General features: G+C 44.4%; 2 protein-coding genes across 3 annotated transcripts; both read right to left on the bottom strand.

The window, feature by feature from the left end:
- Positions 1-1,059: 1,059 nt before the first annotated feature.
- LOC146677604 (uncharacterized) lies at positions 1,060-4,559 on the bottom strand. 2 transcript variants are annotated; one of them, XM_085424240.1, is made up of 4 exons: positions 3,496-4,559; positions 3,067-3,126; positions 2,010-2,112; positions 1,060-1,746 (listed from the first exon to the last, which is right to left on the bottom strand). In XM_085424240.1, exons 1-4 carry the CDS (start codon positions 3,697-3,699, stop codon positions 1,391-1,393), a joined length of 723 nt encoding a protein of 240 aa, XP_085280366.1. In that variant the 5' UTR covers positions 3,700-4,559; the 3' UTR covers positions 1,060-1,390. The 2 variants fall into 2 exon arrangements, with proteins under 2 accessions (XP_085280366.1, XP_085280365.1); XM_085424239.1 differs by lacking the exon at positions 3,067-3,126 and having other exon boundaries at positions 3,496-4,554.
- A 154-nt stretch (positions 4,560-4,713) lies between these two features.
- Positions 4,714-14,196, bottom strand: rnf20 (ring finger protein 20, E3 ubiquitin protein ligase). Its single transcript, XM_085424238.1, has 22 exons — positions 14,038-14,196; positions 13,493-13,673; positions 13,308-13,376; positions 13,099-13,197; positions 12,862-13,009; positions 12,584-12,769; positions 12,353-12,468; positions 12,040-12,186; positions 11,884-11,958; positions 11,676-11,795; positions 11,207-11,386; positions 10,998-11,133; positions 10,780-10,901; positions 10,510-10,666; positions 10,041-10,368; positions 9,321-9,438; positions 8,993-9,142; positions 8,697-8,909; positions 8,311-8,436; positions 7,246-7,386; positions 6,284-6,388; positions 4,714-5,406 (listed from the first exon to the last, which is right to left on the bottom strand). Exons 2-22 carry the CDS (start codon positions 13,661-13,663, stop codon positions 5,230-5,232), a joined length of 3,084 nt encoding a protein of 1,027 aa, XP_085280364.1. The 5' UTR covers positions 13,664-13,673; positions 14,038-14,196; the 3' UTR covers positions 4,714-5,229.
- Positions 14,197-14,482: the final 286 nt, after the last annotated feature.

Raw genomic sequence — 14,482 nt, 5'->3', positions numbered from 1 at the left:
GAAGGAGTTGCAAAATCTGCATTTATCTGTGTTTTGGACACCTGGTGAACATATGCCCAATATTTAACGCTCTCTAAATTCTGTTAAGGGAAACAGCTGGCTCTTTAGGTGCTCTAAAGTGTTCATAAGCTAGCTGCTGAATCGGTTTGCCATTTCTGTATAATTAAGTGAAGTTGTGGCCTGGGAAATCCAAATGCATAAAAAGGGTTGCAGAGCTGTGAGAGGAAGAGCTGGTGTCTAATTCTTGCTTTATCCTTTTAATCTTTTAAAAGAAATTCATTTTAGATACATTTAGCTGCAACACTCTATCAGTTTCCTCCTTTTTTCACTAATGTGGTGAGAAAAAAAAGGTTGATTTCACAATAGAATTGTATCTGGTCTGCTTGGCACTCCACCAAAGAACAGCGTAGGAGGATTTTGACTATTGATGGTGAAGGGGAGCAAGCAGAAGTGATAATTTTGGCACTGAGGTCAGGTTGCTCCATTCCCTTGATGTGACAGTGGGGGTGGAGATTGGTGGTAAGAACCCAAAGGATTAAAAAGCTTCCAGATGACAGAGCCGTTGGGACCCAGCCTGGCAGATGGGAGTGAAGAGGCATGGCTTTAGCTAATTGAACATAAGTCATCAAATATAAGATGTGTTGCTTGATGCTTGTGCTTATGAAGCCTAATCTAAGATGCCATCAGTGCATGGAAGGTTCTCAATCAGGATAGCTGCCTGATTACGCTGGGTTACGCTGGTCTGGCAGTTGGTCAACCACTTCAGCCCAGACAAAAATATCAGTTGGATTGGCTGCTGTAATGGACTTTCCCTTAGTGATACCAGAAGGTCAAAGATTGTACTTTTGCATCTCAATGGTTCACCATTCATCATTCTTTGATGGTTGACCCCCAGGAATGTGTACCAAAGGAACAGAATACGTTGCTTTTTTGCACAGTGCTTGCAAAGGAAACAACATTTTCATTTAGCTCAGTTGTCACTGTGGAAACTGTGGTCATGGTAAGCAGCTGGCAGAAATGCACACAGAGTTTGCATGACTGAAGCTTTTCTCTTTGAACTGAAAATTTTGTAAAATATTTTATTGTGTTTGAAATGGTGCAACAGACAGGGCAGAAAAGGACTGTTATGATCTCATTTATGGAATTATTTCCTGTATGCACAGTCATTTTTTTTCTTGTGTAGCCTTTCAATACATTTTGTTTGTCATAGTAAACAAGTTTCATGTGGCTTGATTGCAGACGAAAAGAACATTTTTGATTAAAAATCCCAGAGATTACTTTATTACCCATATCTCACACAAACAGGCTGACAGAAATCAGTTACTATTTTTCTTAACTTGCATTGCCATCACCTTTGTCCATCTTAACTCCTGTCTGCCTTTTCTCATCACTACTCCTTTTTCTTACTCTCTACTGCGTTCACTCGGCCCTCCAGGCGCCTCAGTCGATCCTCCACAACAAAAGACTTTTCAGAGCTCGAAGTGAGCAGCGTCAGAAAGACGCATACCAGCACTAAGCCAGCCAGTCGAACTGCCGTGGTGTCTGCGGACGCTTGCTTATCAGTCACTATCAGTCCAAAAAACCAGAGTCCCAAGACAGTTTTGATAATCCAGAAGACCTGCTTTATCGCACCAATCAGCAGACGCAGAACGATGGACAGCAACCAGTAGCCAATGAGGGCCACCAGACCCCACTGGGCGACGGCCGTCACACCCTCTGGAGTGAAGTGGGGCAGTTTCAGTGTAGCTGTGGAGGGAGGAAATCCAGCTTAGCCGTGTTGTTAAAAAGAATAAAGCTTGAAAATACTTTCTGTTACACAGGAAGCAACAAGAGCAAACACTTACAATTAAAAAGGAGTGGCTTACAAATTGCCCGGAGGGAGAGGCAAGTCTGCATATTTTCACTTGCATTTTTTATTGCCATGGATTCAACTTTACGTGAGCACACACACACACACACACACACACACACAAACAGACACACACATAGGGGCTCATCCTGCTACCCACCATCAAATCCAGTGACTCTGAGGATCTCTGTGACGTAAACAGCGATGACATTCAGGCCGCTGGCAGCTCCTTCGGCCAGGAATCGGATCACCATCTCAAAAAACTGGAGTGGTGTGCAAGGAGGGTGGAGACATGCTTTACATTTGTTATTACACAAGGCCACAATTAAGTAACATGGCATACTGGCCAGACTGAAAACCATGCAGAGAGACGACAGAAGACAATGTGCAGGCAGTGTGATTCATAATGCTGACAGGAGCAGCTGGTACAAACTCACTGATCGCATTCAGCTGGGAACTTTAATAGCCCTTATGAGCGGCATCTTAAGATAGAAGATGTGCCGACTTGGACAAACAGCTGTGCGTGCTGGTGACAGCTGGACAGCACCCCTCTCTATTCCTGTGCACCCTCCACCACCGACTCACAAAACAACACACACACAGACACAGTACTGCAAGGTCAAGGGGAGCCCAGCGAGTTGGACGCATATCTAATCTGCACCTGTTGCACTACACAAGGCCACAAACTTAAGAACTTCATGCCAGTGTCTGTGTAACTCATAAACAGGTGTAATAACCTTCTATTGGTTTTAATTTCCAAAACTTTTAAAGCTTTCATAACTGTAAAATCGGGCTTATTTACTTATTACACTATTATACCAAAGATTTTGCTCTTTTACACTGATTTTACTGGGAACTATCAGCACAGCGTCCAGATCTTTTGTTTAGCTTAAATCTGAAGTTGCAGAAACAGGCTTTATTTTCAGTTTGACTGCATGCGGGAAGTTAACTCACACATTCAGACACACTAGGTGATTCATGGTGAACTACTAATGCACAATGACGTTTCCACACACACACACACAAAAGCTCACAAGTAAAGTGAGCCCTTACATGCAAATATCACTGTACTGAAACACACAGCTTCTCTACTCTCAGCGCTATATGGTGTAACACGACATGACACGACATGGGGCTAAACTGAACCAAGTGAGTGGGCTCTGTTTAAGGCACCATGTCAGGGCAGCACGATGGAAACACCCAGGAATGTTGCTTACCATGGCCAATGTACCGACGTTCTCCTGACCAAGCAATGACTCAAGAAACAACACTGCACTCTGAGGGAAAAGGGAGCCACCAGTAGTAGAAGGAGCAGGGAGGCGGAGATGAGCGTGTGGAAGAGTGCGAAGGGGTGAGGAGAAGACAGAAAAATGAGGGCAGAGAAGATGATGGGGGATCAGGAAGGGAGATTATCAAGTTGAAGAGCACATGGAGGGGAATGCGTGTGTAGAGGGTGAAGTGATGGGTGGAGAAAGGTTAAAGAGAAAGGTTGGAGCTTTCAGAATTAGTAATCGGGTACAGTTAAGCACAGAGCGAGAATACTGAGAGAATAGTGAAGTTAGACCACCGCATTTTAACAATTCAAATCCACTTCCTGGTGCAAGGAGGAAAAGAGCGTTATCCCGCGGTGCACCTCCCCTCTTTACCTCAGCAGCTGATCGTATCACGCTGGTTCCCACTAACGACTCCGCGTACCGGTGGATCTCCTGGCAGGTTCCCGTGAAAACGGTACGCAGGGTAACCACCGATGGGCTGTCCGCCTTGGCCTGCTCAGCCCGAGCTTCGGCTCCAGCCCAGGCCACCGTCAAGCCGAGAGCCAACACACAGATAGTAAGAAAAACCCGAGCCATGGCACATCCACTGCGCTCTCAGCCCAGACGCACGGAGTCACTGAAAGGAGGTTTGAGAACAATGTGTGGAAAATGTGCCAAGTGAACGCGCACAGGTTCACGCTGCAGCTCAGAGCAGGTTGAGCAGCTCGTGTTCAGTGACTCAGACAGAAAATCACAGACTTAAAAATGGCTTCTGTTGGGAGCATTCGCTGACTGCACACCGAGTTTTAAATCAACATGTAGCACCAACAGGCAGAAGGACAGGCAGTAAGGCGCACGCTTTTAAAAATAATAAGACATTCAAGTGTAAAATTTGAAATTCAGATAAAACACAGGTTTAAAAATCCTTTCGGTTTCAGGAGGATATTATTACTATTGGTGTTTAATTATAAACTCTGGCTGCACTGCAAAAAATATCCAATCCTGGAACTCTGCGCTCCCCAAGGATCGACGCTCCAGCTATATTTGGTAAGAAACCGTTAAAGGCTTAGATCCAGCAGCGATAGAGATATGAGATCATCAGTCAAAACGTAACGGAAAGTTACAGTTAAAAACAACAACAAAAAAACTCCCGCAGTGTATGAATCCAAAAGTGGTTTGTTTCCTGGGCAGATCTGCAAGAAAACGACCGAAACTCTGAGTGTGAGCTGGCCACGAGTCTCCTAAAGCCTCTTATTTCAGCTCTGAGCCCCACAGCGATCGAGGTTGGTGCTCCTTTGTCTCTGAACTTGCATCAAAATGCACTTCTGTGATGGATTATGTTGCATAACATTTAAAGAGAGAGCGAGAGAGAAAAAGCCCTTCTTGCCACCGTTCCCGTTCGGCACTCCCTTCCTTCCAGCGTTTCTAACGACCGTTTCCAGCGTGCAAACACGTCTGGGGCTTCGGGGAGGAGGAGCAGAGGGAGGAAAGAGCTCTGCTGAGCGGGGATAAACAGAGATTTGCACACTGGGACTTGTATTTTAATGCTGCAGGATCAAACGTTAAGACTTCACATGGTTTTAATAATAAAAAAACGAAGAAGAAGCGGAACAGTTTTCATGTAATTTTAATAACTAGCAGAACAGCAATTATACAGCACCAAGTCAGCTTGTTTCAGGGCAGCACTGAGCAAAAACAGGCAGATAAAAAAAGAAAAGAAAACGGCATTCACAGTGTACATACACACCAACATCCACAGCACTGCTGTTTCTCTGATAACTGGTTTAATGGGCTGCTTTCAAATGAGTGCACACAAACAAGCCTCTGTCTGCACCAGCATTAAAAAAAGAAAGTTAATTAGTGGACACTGGATGAGAGAAGCTTCGGTTATTGTTAAAATAAAACAACAACAACAACAAAAATCTTCAAAGCATCACTGCGGCCCACACAAAGCTGAAATCATCGACTGTCTCCTCACCAACAATCTCTTGCACATCAGAGTGTAAGGGAAGTACATAATTGGAGGAGGGGGCACGTGAGTGCCGTGCTGAGCCTTTTCCCCAGGCAGTGTCTCTACTCCAGCTCATCTCGCTGACCCGCTTCCTCACGAGTTTAGCTGCGTGGCTTTTAGCCGATGTAGATGCGATGGAAGTCGTTGGCCCCGAAGGCCGCGTTGCATTTGGGGCACTTCCTCTGGCGTGTGTCGTAGCGCGTCTTAACGCACTCGAAGCAGAAGACGTGGAAGCACTTTGTCAGCACAGCATCCTTCACCCGGGAGTTGCAGCACGGACACGTAAGACGTGCCTGTAGAGAGAGAGAGAGACAAGGAACGGTTTGAACAATACACTGAAAAAAACATTGTTTTTCTCGACTGAATGGTTCCTAATGAGTGGAAGTGAATATCTAGGGCAGGAGTGAAGCCCTCAAACCAGACTTAACACTCAACCACTCTCTTAGAAGAACAGAAATCCTGTAAAGCAGGTGTGTATCACTAAAGACTCAGATCATAATTATATGTACTGCCTCTGGGGATAAATCTGGACAAATGTGATCACAGGCCTATAGGAATCTGAAATTTGAGCAAGTCTGTTTTCTAACAGATCCACTGAATTCCAGTTGTTCTATTCTGTCCTCATAAAGACTCTGATCACACTCCCAAAAACACACTCAGCTATAACACCTGTCAGTGTATTTGTTTATGGATTTTGCTTGCAGCCATGAGACATTACTTATGTGTAACAGGAACTGCCTGTATTTTTTCCCACAGTTGGTGAGACTGTAGTTTGACCTCAGATGTTTTTCAGCATTAGAATCATAAAGTTATCAATGGTCATCAGATCAGAGCTAAAGGAGAAACTCTGCCACAAGGTTAGCCTCATTTTGTTTTTATAGTAAATAGGAAGTTATAGCTAGCAACCTGTGAGCTCAGATTAGCACAAAGACTGAACACATGGGGAACAGAAGCACAGGAGTTTATGTTGCTGTGCTTTATCTTGGTTGAGACTGGTAACTTCCCAGAGTGTCTAAAAGACATAACCTCCTGCGAATGCTGCAATTTCTACACTAAAGATGCAATACACACATCACTGAGCTTTAAGTGTTCTGGCAGACTCATCGGATCACCTTCGTTGAGAGCCAGGCTAGTCTGCTGCAGGACTTTATGCCAAGCTGAGGGTCTGACCTTATAATCATTTATTTCTTCATTTAGAATATCGTCTCCATTGCTGATTTTCTCGGCTGGCTTCTTGGCCTTCTCAATCTTTCTCCTCAGTTTGGAAATGTCCTCCTGAAAAAAAACACAATGGGGAGATGTAACAGCTGTAAGTGACAGGAGACACTCCCTATATTTTGGGCTCATCTAACAACAGACTTTATGACTATAATAGTCTTATAGCCCTTTTGTACTGACTTGACTCAACTTTTCAGGGGTTTCCATTAGGTCATTTTTAATATCTGCTCTGCTGGGTTCCAAGCAATCTAAGACGATCCAAAAATGTGACATCAACAGACTGCATGCTGCTGATTGGCCAGTCAGTGGCGTCACTTAAAGAGTCATGAGAGCAACTCTTTCAAAAAACACCATGTTCAAACCACCGGGTGCAGATGTTTACCCTTGATTTAGCAGCAGGTATACCCTCGCTTCGACGTCCTTCTCTGTTGTGCCGCTTTTTGTCGCAGCTGCGTTGCTATAACAACTCCAGGCACCTTAAGGTGCTACTCGATCGCAATGGAAAACGATCAAAGCCGAGCCGAGTCCCATAGAGTAGAGTAAGTACTCGTGGAAAAGAGACTATTAAGTGGCATTAACAGTCATGTGAGAAGTTTTCACCGTTTCATTGGAGGGGGAAACATAATGGAAATATTGGAATTATAGAGGAAACAAATCCAATTAGGGATTAGAAAATATGTTGTGTATTTTGAGAAAAAGTCATCTCGAAAGTCTTATGACAGAAAATTAAATTGTTTTAAATCCAGTTTAGATTTATGGTACAATCTGATACAGGAGAGCTGTGGAGGATCAACATGTAGGGCTGTTTTCAGCAGTATAGTTAAAATTGCTTTAAAGTCTGTAATCCCAGTGCATATGATTATGTGACGGCATTTCAAACTGCCGTGTTTACTGAAACTTGGTGATTTGCGTACCTGTGCTCGTCGCGCATTGAAGGACTCCTTTTCCCTGGAGATGCTGTTCTCAACGACCTCCTCTCTGACCAGCTTGAGCCTCTGCTGAACCTGCTCCAGCTGAGTTCGCACCTCCTCCGAAAGCAAAGCCGACTCCTGAGCCTGAAGGAGGATGAGAGCTGTCAGTGGGGAAATTCTAATCCCATGCACTCCACTGTGCACACACAGTACAGCATGTGAAAGTGATTTTAGTTATTATTTACTTTAACTATGTACATCTAAATAGCATTAAGGAAGCTTAAATTCCTTAATAGGAGCTCATTTTGTAGCTCTGATTCTGCCCTCTTAGGGAAATTTGATTTACAGCATAGTCACAGGGCATTTTATCACATTATTTAAGCTTTACATATGATCAAGCACAATGTAAAGGCACTTTCTAGTGAGCTGAACCGGCTCTCCAGTGAAAGATGTATTGTTAGAAGCCTGCAGCTAAAAATCAATAGACAAGATTTGACTGCTCACAACAGTTTAGGAAGAAATCAAGCATTGGTGTGTTCTCCTCCTCCCCGTTACGTAGGAGGGCAACGCCTACATCAGTATCATCTGAGTGCTTGATAACATTTAGGATGAGCTGGTATATGAAATAAACAATAAAGATCATAAAATTTCCAGGGGGCAAATGTGCGCGGGGGTTCGTCAGGAAGCTATATGCCAGTTTTGATGTCAGCAGTGCCTCCACTCTCCAGCACACTGAGCAGATAAACCACAGAGGGTCTATAAGGTGCTGATTGTTGATCCATTTAAACACTGTGCAACTATTGTTTGTTAAAAGTTGTTTCGCTGTAAGGCTCTAGGATTTTTTGGCACATCTTGAGAAGGTACCAAGGCAACATAACAATCTCAAAAACTGACTGCTCAGCTCAACAGGCTGGGCCTCCGATGGACTTCTGTTTCCTTCGAGGTCAGGTCAGACGAAAAGGCATCACAGTGAGTAGCCATTCGGAGTGGTTGCCATCCCTGGACAAGCAGGTTTTCTCCTGCCCTTCACCTCGGCTTTTATCCCCTTCATACGGAACAATATGTTACCTTGCGTTTATTCATGTCCAGGGCTTGTGTTCGAAGTGCCAGCTCCCTCTCAGCAGTGTTGATGGTGCCCTGCAGGAGGCGCTCCTTCTCCTCAAGCTTCCTCACCACCTGCAGCTGGGCATCGACCTGTAAGGTACAGCGCAAACAACGATTTCAAGAAATCCCTTTTATTTAAAAAAGAAAAAAAAGAAAAAAAAAAAAGAAAAAAAGAAGAAGAACAAAGCAGGAAACTGTTCAGCAGAAAATGTTTTACCATGTTTGTTACAAACCACTATGATGCACAGTGCATTAAAAGAAAGTAATTAACTATATTCAATTACTAATTAGCAATTAATCTATGCGTGGTGGGGGGCGCACATGGGTGCTGCAGTCGCCTTGTGCTTCACCTGAGTTTTTAAAGTAAGTAGCTGGTCGGCGAGCTCCTCCTTCTCCTCTTTCAGCAGCTTGTGGATCTGGTTGGACTTGATTCGCTCGCTCATCAGCTTGAAGTTGGCGTCGTCTTTTTCTCTGAGCTGCTGCATCAGGCGGATGTTCTGTTCCTGCATGTCCTCAAAAGCCTGGCCCGTCACGTCCATCTCGCTCAGCAGAGCGTCTTCCTCCTACAGGAGGAGGCGAGAGTGTTGGAAGAAAAGAACCAGGCAGAGGTATTTAAGAGTAAAAACTAAATTATGAGGTCCCGCACCTGTTTAGCTATGGACAGCTTCTTGTTGAGGATGTCGATCTGCTCCTCCACAGAACGGATCTTCCTCAGAGCCTCTTCATCAGCCATTTTCTTGCCTTCCTTCCTCTCCCTCTCCTCCAGCTCTCTCAGCCTCTGCCGCAGCTCCTCTGCCTGAAACCAGGACATTTATACGGGAAGCCCAAAGCACATTACTACCTGCTTCCATCCATCCATGTAAAAAAAATACATAAAAATCAAGCCAGAAACGTCTTAGTGGACCAAACAGATTCACTTCCACTACTTTGCCGATCATGTTAACAAAACGCCTGCATTGTGCAGCGCTGATCACCTCAGACTTGGTCTTCTTCTCTGCAGCCATGAGCTGGACCTTGTCCCTCTGCTCCTTGGGTGCTGAGCGGTACATGTCCAACAGCAGCTTCATCTCCCGCTGGGACTCCTGGGCTTTCCTGCACAACCACAGTGAGAATATTTAACAAAACTATCACCTAAACGAACACACAACACACAGTTAAAGGAGTTTCTCAAGCTATGCTAGCTCCATATACAACAAAAAGACCGTTCCCCCATGTTTTACATGTCAACATTCTTTGTTTACCCGCTGTATAATGAAGAGCTCATCATTTAGTGAGTGCTACTGCTGTTGATTCAAAGAATCACATGACATTTGCAGCCTGAAGCTGACCCGCAGAACAAAAGATCCACAACAACAATGAAAGTAAACATTTTTCCACTGTACTCTGACAACTGTGACATATGAAGCATATATATAATACTATAATATGAAAATATGAACACAAAGGTGTAACACTGAAATCAAGCCCTCCAAAATCAGATTGAGGAAACAAAAAATATGATAATGGGCTGTTTGAGTACTTACAGTTTACAATATTTTTCCAGCTTCCAAATTCTTGGTCATATGTCTCTTTATAATGTATAATTTTAATTTATGTGTGTGCAAAAAAAAAGAAAAGCAGAAAAAATCCTGCATGGATGAATAATCTCTGACACAGCTTAAAATAAATAAATAAAAATCACTAATGTATCTTACTTGAGTTCTGTGCGAACGATCTTCAGCTGCTCCATCTCCTTCCTCTTTGACCCTCCAACCATAGAGAGACGCTCCCCGGCCAACTCCTCTGCCTGGCTGCTGCTCCCTGGTTTCTCCTTCTCTTCCTTTATCATGCTGCTGCTACTGCTGCTGCTGCTCCCGCTGCTCCGGGTCGGCCTCTCCCTCTCCTTTTCCCTCTCTCTCTCTTTTTCCTCCTTCTTTATAATGTCCTTCTCTTTCTTTTCTTCCTTCTCTTTCTTCTCCTCCTTCTCCTCTTCCTTTATAGTTGCCTCGAGCTCTATACCAGACTCTGTTTTCACTGAGGCACCTGTAGAAAGACGATGCGAGAAAGCCATGGAGGAATTGTAAACTGGGACAGGCTAATTAGCGAAAAAATAAAAAGCTATCTAAAATAAAGCTACATAAAATGAGATCAGTTTTAGAATTAGTTAGCTAAGCTGGGAGTTACCTGTGCTGCTGGGTGTGGAGGAGCCGTTGTCAGGCTCCGTCTTGACCACAGGTTCCCCAGAAACAGCTAGCGTTGATGGAGAAGTCATATCCTCCTTCACATCCATCTCTGTGCTGGACTGAGATTGGAGGGGGGCGTTGCCCTTTGAAGCGCGAACCTATGAGGGTAACAGATTGTGCCATCATGTTCTGCTTCACTTCACCCAGAAGATGTGACTGTGAAAGCACGCCATCATTGTTTCATTTCTCTTCTTGCCTCCATCTCACTTACCTGGTTGAGCTCAGCTTGCGCTTCTCTAAGTCTCAACTTGTATTTCACCACCTCTCCCTTCATCTGTTGGTTGTGAGTTTGCAACGTGCTGATCAGGTGTCGCATCTCCCTATTAATGGGACCTGAATGAAGTAAGAGGAAGTCAAGGGTGAAGGTTTTGGTTCAAATACAAATAATGCATCTCATTCACTTTTAATGTCAAAACTTCCATCAGTTACCTGCTTGCTCATTGGCAGCAAGAGTCTGCTCAAATTCGATGCGCAGCATCTCATACTCTTTCCTGACCTGCGCCAGTGTGTCCTCCAACTGAAACACCTCTGTGCGCACCTTCCTCTGCAGAGTCACCTCATCATTCTGCACACAGAGAAGATGAGAGTAAGACGAGGTGTGACGAAGACAAACGAAACCGCCCAAACACACAACCTACCTCCATGTGCTCGAGCTGTCGTAGCCGTGCCGTCCTCGTGGTGTTGAGTCGAGCGCGTGTCTCATCTAACTGAGCCTTGAGGATCAGAGACTCGTTGTAGAGCACAGAAAACTGTGACTGCAGACAGCGATACTCTGCGGTTTCTTTCACCAAGCTTTCAGCTCGGTTCAGCAGCTCCGTCTGAGCAAAACAGAGTCAACAAAACGGAGAGAAAAATATTAGCTGATGAATAATTTCCATCACATTTTTGAGGTTCATCAGAAAGACTCTGGTGTAAAAACTGACTTCATTTCTGTTACACTCATGTGAATCCACTCATTTTTAATTAGCTTCAAGTAAAAAGCATTTTTACACGATGGTAAATTAGCAGGTTGGTTGTTTGGTTTCATGAAAGTGGACTTTAAAAGTGCTCATGAATCACAAGCAACTAAAACAAATGTCAAAGCAATGCTGCGTTCAGTGTGAGCACCTTCATGCTGCCGTTCTCCTGCTGAACATTTTGCAGGTCTTGCTCGAGCTTCTGCAGCTCGATGAGACGATTTTCCGCCAGCTCTCTGTTCTCCTCCAGCTCACTGTTCATCTCCTCAAACTGTGTCAAGGAAAAGTACAAAAATGCTCACGCTATAGTTTTTTTGCTGTCCAAAAAGCTGCTCTTTAACTTTAAAAGGGAATCCTACCTTTCTCTTGTTAATAGTGATGGTCCCACACACACTGCTGGCCTCTCCACACACTTTGTAGCCTTTGCTGTTTACCTGGAGTACACAGGAAGTGTTACAACATACAAATAATCTCCTGACATTTCCCTGCTTCTAATCAGCCTGCGCTATCCTCACCCTCTCCAGTATCTCGATCAAGTGTGCGTTCAGTCTGTTTTCCCGCCGGCGGATCTTCTCCATGTCCCACTGCAACTCCTCGATCAAAGCCTGCACCTCGCTGACACGCTGGTCGGCCTTGTTAGCCGCCCGTGCCAGAAGCCGGGACTAAGCGACACAGAAAAAACCCAAAGAATTAACTACTGAGAAAAAAAAATCAAGTCTTTATGACCAAATCATTCAAGAAGTTTATATTATCTTCAAAACAAGTGTTTAAAAAGTGTAAAAGTTAGTTGGATCTGAGGATTAATCCAGTTCAAGACGCAGTTCATACCTCGCTCGTCATGTGTGTGTACTTCTGTTTGAGGTCCTCCGTCAGCTGTTGAAGCCGCTCGTTTTCACTGGTCAGGAGAGTGTTCAGTTTGGATGCTACCACCCACAGACTGCCCCCTGGAATGAAAAGCAACAGCATCACATTTAAAGAAAACCTGATGCACGCACATTTAATCTCATTGTCTCACTGAAAAACTCTCTTCACAGAAAACGTCAAAACATTGAATCTCACCAGCTCCAGAGTCCAACTCAGCCTTGAGCTGAGCCACGGTGCTTTTCAGAGATTCATAGATCTCCAGCACACGGGTAGCCTGCTTCTGGCTAGACTCCACCCTCTCCTGAAGCTCTGCCTCCATCTCCTCACTGCTGCTGCTAGCCAGCGTGGCCAGGAAGGAGTTGTTTGTCTCTCCTTGGTGGCCTGGATGACAGCCACATAACAGATTCCGTTTTTGGGTTTTTTTAACGTCACTGCTTTCAAAGTGATGATTCGTTGGTAAGTTCTGTTCTTACCTCGGTCCTTGGCTCTCTCCTGGTTGGAGTCGCCATCGGGTTCTGGAGTTTCTGGCTTCAGGCTCCGCCCCTCACCCGTTGGAGATTTCTCAGGCTCACTGCTTGCTTGGTCGTAACGCCTGATGATCAGCCGAATGTTTTCATCAAACTGAAAGAGACCAAAGAGCATAATATTTGGAATTTTACATCTTCATACAGAAGATATTTGTTAATGATCATTTTTGACAGAGGGGTCACCTGGTTCCAGTATCTGTTCAGGATCAGAAGACTGGCATCATCTGTTGCTTGCCGGGTCTCCAATCTCTCAATTCGCTCTCGAAGTTCATCCTCAATCACCTGCACGCAACAAGATAACAGATCAAAAGCTTTTAGATTAACAAGACAAGAAACAAGTGCAGCTTCTACAGTCTGATGAGGTAGAAAACAACACCGGGGAATGAATTTACCTGTCTTTGATCGAGAGATTCTCCCAACTTTCTGTTCTTAGTCTGGAGAGCTTTGATGTCTTGTTCTTCCTAAAAAAGATTTGATTGAAACATGACTGCACAAAGAAGAAAACTTATCCACAATACGAGAAGACGGTTGCTAATAGATATATTAAGGGTAGAGTGGATAATAGATGAGGACTCACAGAGTTGGACACCCCTCCCAGTTTAATGACAGTCTCCACCGCGGTGCTCCCTCCGGCCGCGGCGCTGACTCCGGCACCTCCGTCCTCTCCTTCACGCTCCCTGCGCTTCTCTGGCGGCGCACCGGAGGACGAAGGGCCGCTGGGGTCGGCAGGACGCTTTTGCCCCGACATCGTCGGACTCCTGAAACAAATACAGGAATAAAAAAATTCTCATTCTAACCGGAGGAAACTGTGTGTCTCAAATGAAAGTAACTGGGTAAACGACAAAGCCAGCTAGATCAAATGATATCAGGTAACTCTCTCAGTGCTTATTCTGATACTATATCGCCCAAAGAGATGGGAGGAGGAAAGAAACAAACCCAAATGACCTCGTAACATTTCAATTCACCAACAGTCTGATTAAATGAGTGACTGTAAGGTTAGGAGAACGTTAGCCATTTGCTAACGCCAGCTTTAAATGCCGATCAACTTCATTCTGATCCCGTACTTTGGTGCAACTACTCTGTAATACTGTCAACAACAGCTACAGCTAATAGAAACCTTACCGCTTTTAACGTTAAGACTTTTAAGCTAGTAACTGAATCTGTCTGTGGATGTTGATGTTGCGGCTCCCTGGCTCTCGGAAACGGAAGTTTCCACAGTCATGATGGATTAAAGCTAACTTGGCAGTGCGCCCCCTGCTGCCACGGAGGGCGCAAATTCACCAAAGGGACGCGTCCGGCTTCTTCTTCTTTCTCTTCTTTGTGCTTATTGGCGGATGGCAAACAACGAACTGGTGCATTGCCGCCACCAATTGGTATGGAGTGTGAACCGAATCCTCACTAAAGTATTCGATCCTATCATGCAAATTTTAATTAAAAATCGCCTGATAACTTTCTAAGTAAATCAATGAAATCCAATTTTATAAACCCATCGTCCTTTCTTTTTGCCATCTCTCCGTCATTTTCTGTTTTAATATATTTCTTATTTCTTTTTTTTTCTTTCTTTTTT

This window comes from Rhamphochromis longiceps, linkage group LG2 (genome assembly GCF_057381845.1).
Source record: "Rhamphochromis longiceps isolate RC_006_pf linkage group LG2, R_longiceps_female_GT1.1, whole genome shotgun sequence".
In the NCBI taxonomy this organism is placed as follows: domain Eukaryota; kingdom Metazoa; phylum Chordata; class Actinopteri; order Cichliformes; family Cichlidae; genus Rhamphochromis; species Rhamphochromis longiceps.
Note: the sequence above shows the minus strand (reverse complement) of the source record. Positions and strands in the feature narration are given on the sequence as shown.

Excerpts from the sequence above, each read along its gene's own strand:
- LOC146677604 (XM_085424240.1), bottom strand. The coding sequence starts at position 3,699 with ATGGCTCGGGTTTTTCTTACTATCTGTGTGTTGGCTCTCGGCTTGACG. Across the intron at positions 2,113-3,066 it reads ACGTCGGTACATTGGCCATG|TTTTTTGAGATGGTGATCCG; the intron begins GTAAGCAACATT and ends ACACCACTCCAG. Across the intron at positions 1,747-2,009 it reads CAGAGTCACTGGATTTGATG|CTACACTGAAACTGCCCCAC; the intron begins GTGGGTAGCAGG and ends CTCCCTCCACAG.
- rnf20 (XM_085424238.1), bottom strand. The coding sequence starts at position 13,663 with ATGTCGGGGCAAAAGCGTCCTGCCGACCCCAGCGGCCCTTCGTCCTCC. Across the intron at positions 13,198-13,307 it reads AATCTCTCGATCAAAGACAG|GTGATTGAGGATGAACTTCG; the intron begins GTAAATTCATTC and ends TGTTGCGTGCAG. Across the intron at positions 5,407-6,283 it reads AAGAAATAAATGATTATAAG|GCACGTCTTACGTGTCCGTG; the intron begins GTCAGACCCTCA and ends CTCTCTCTACAG.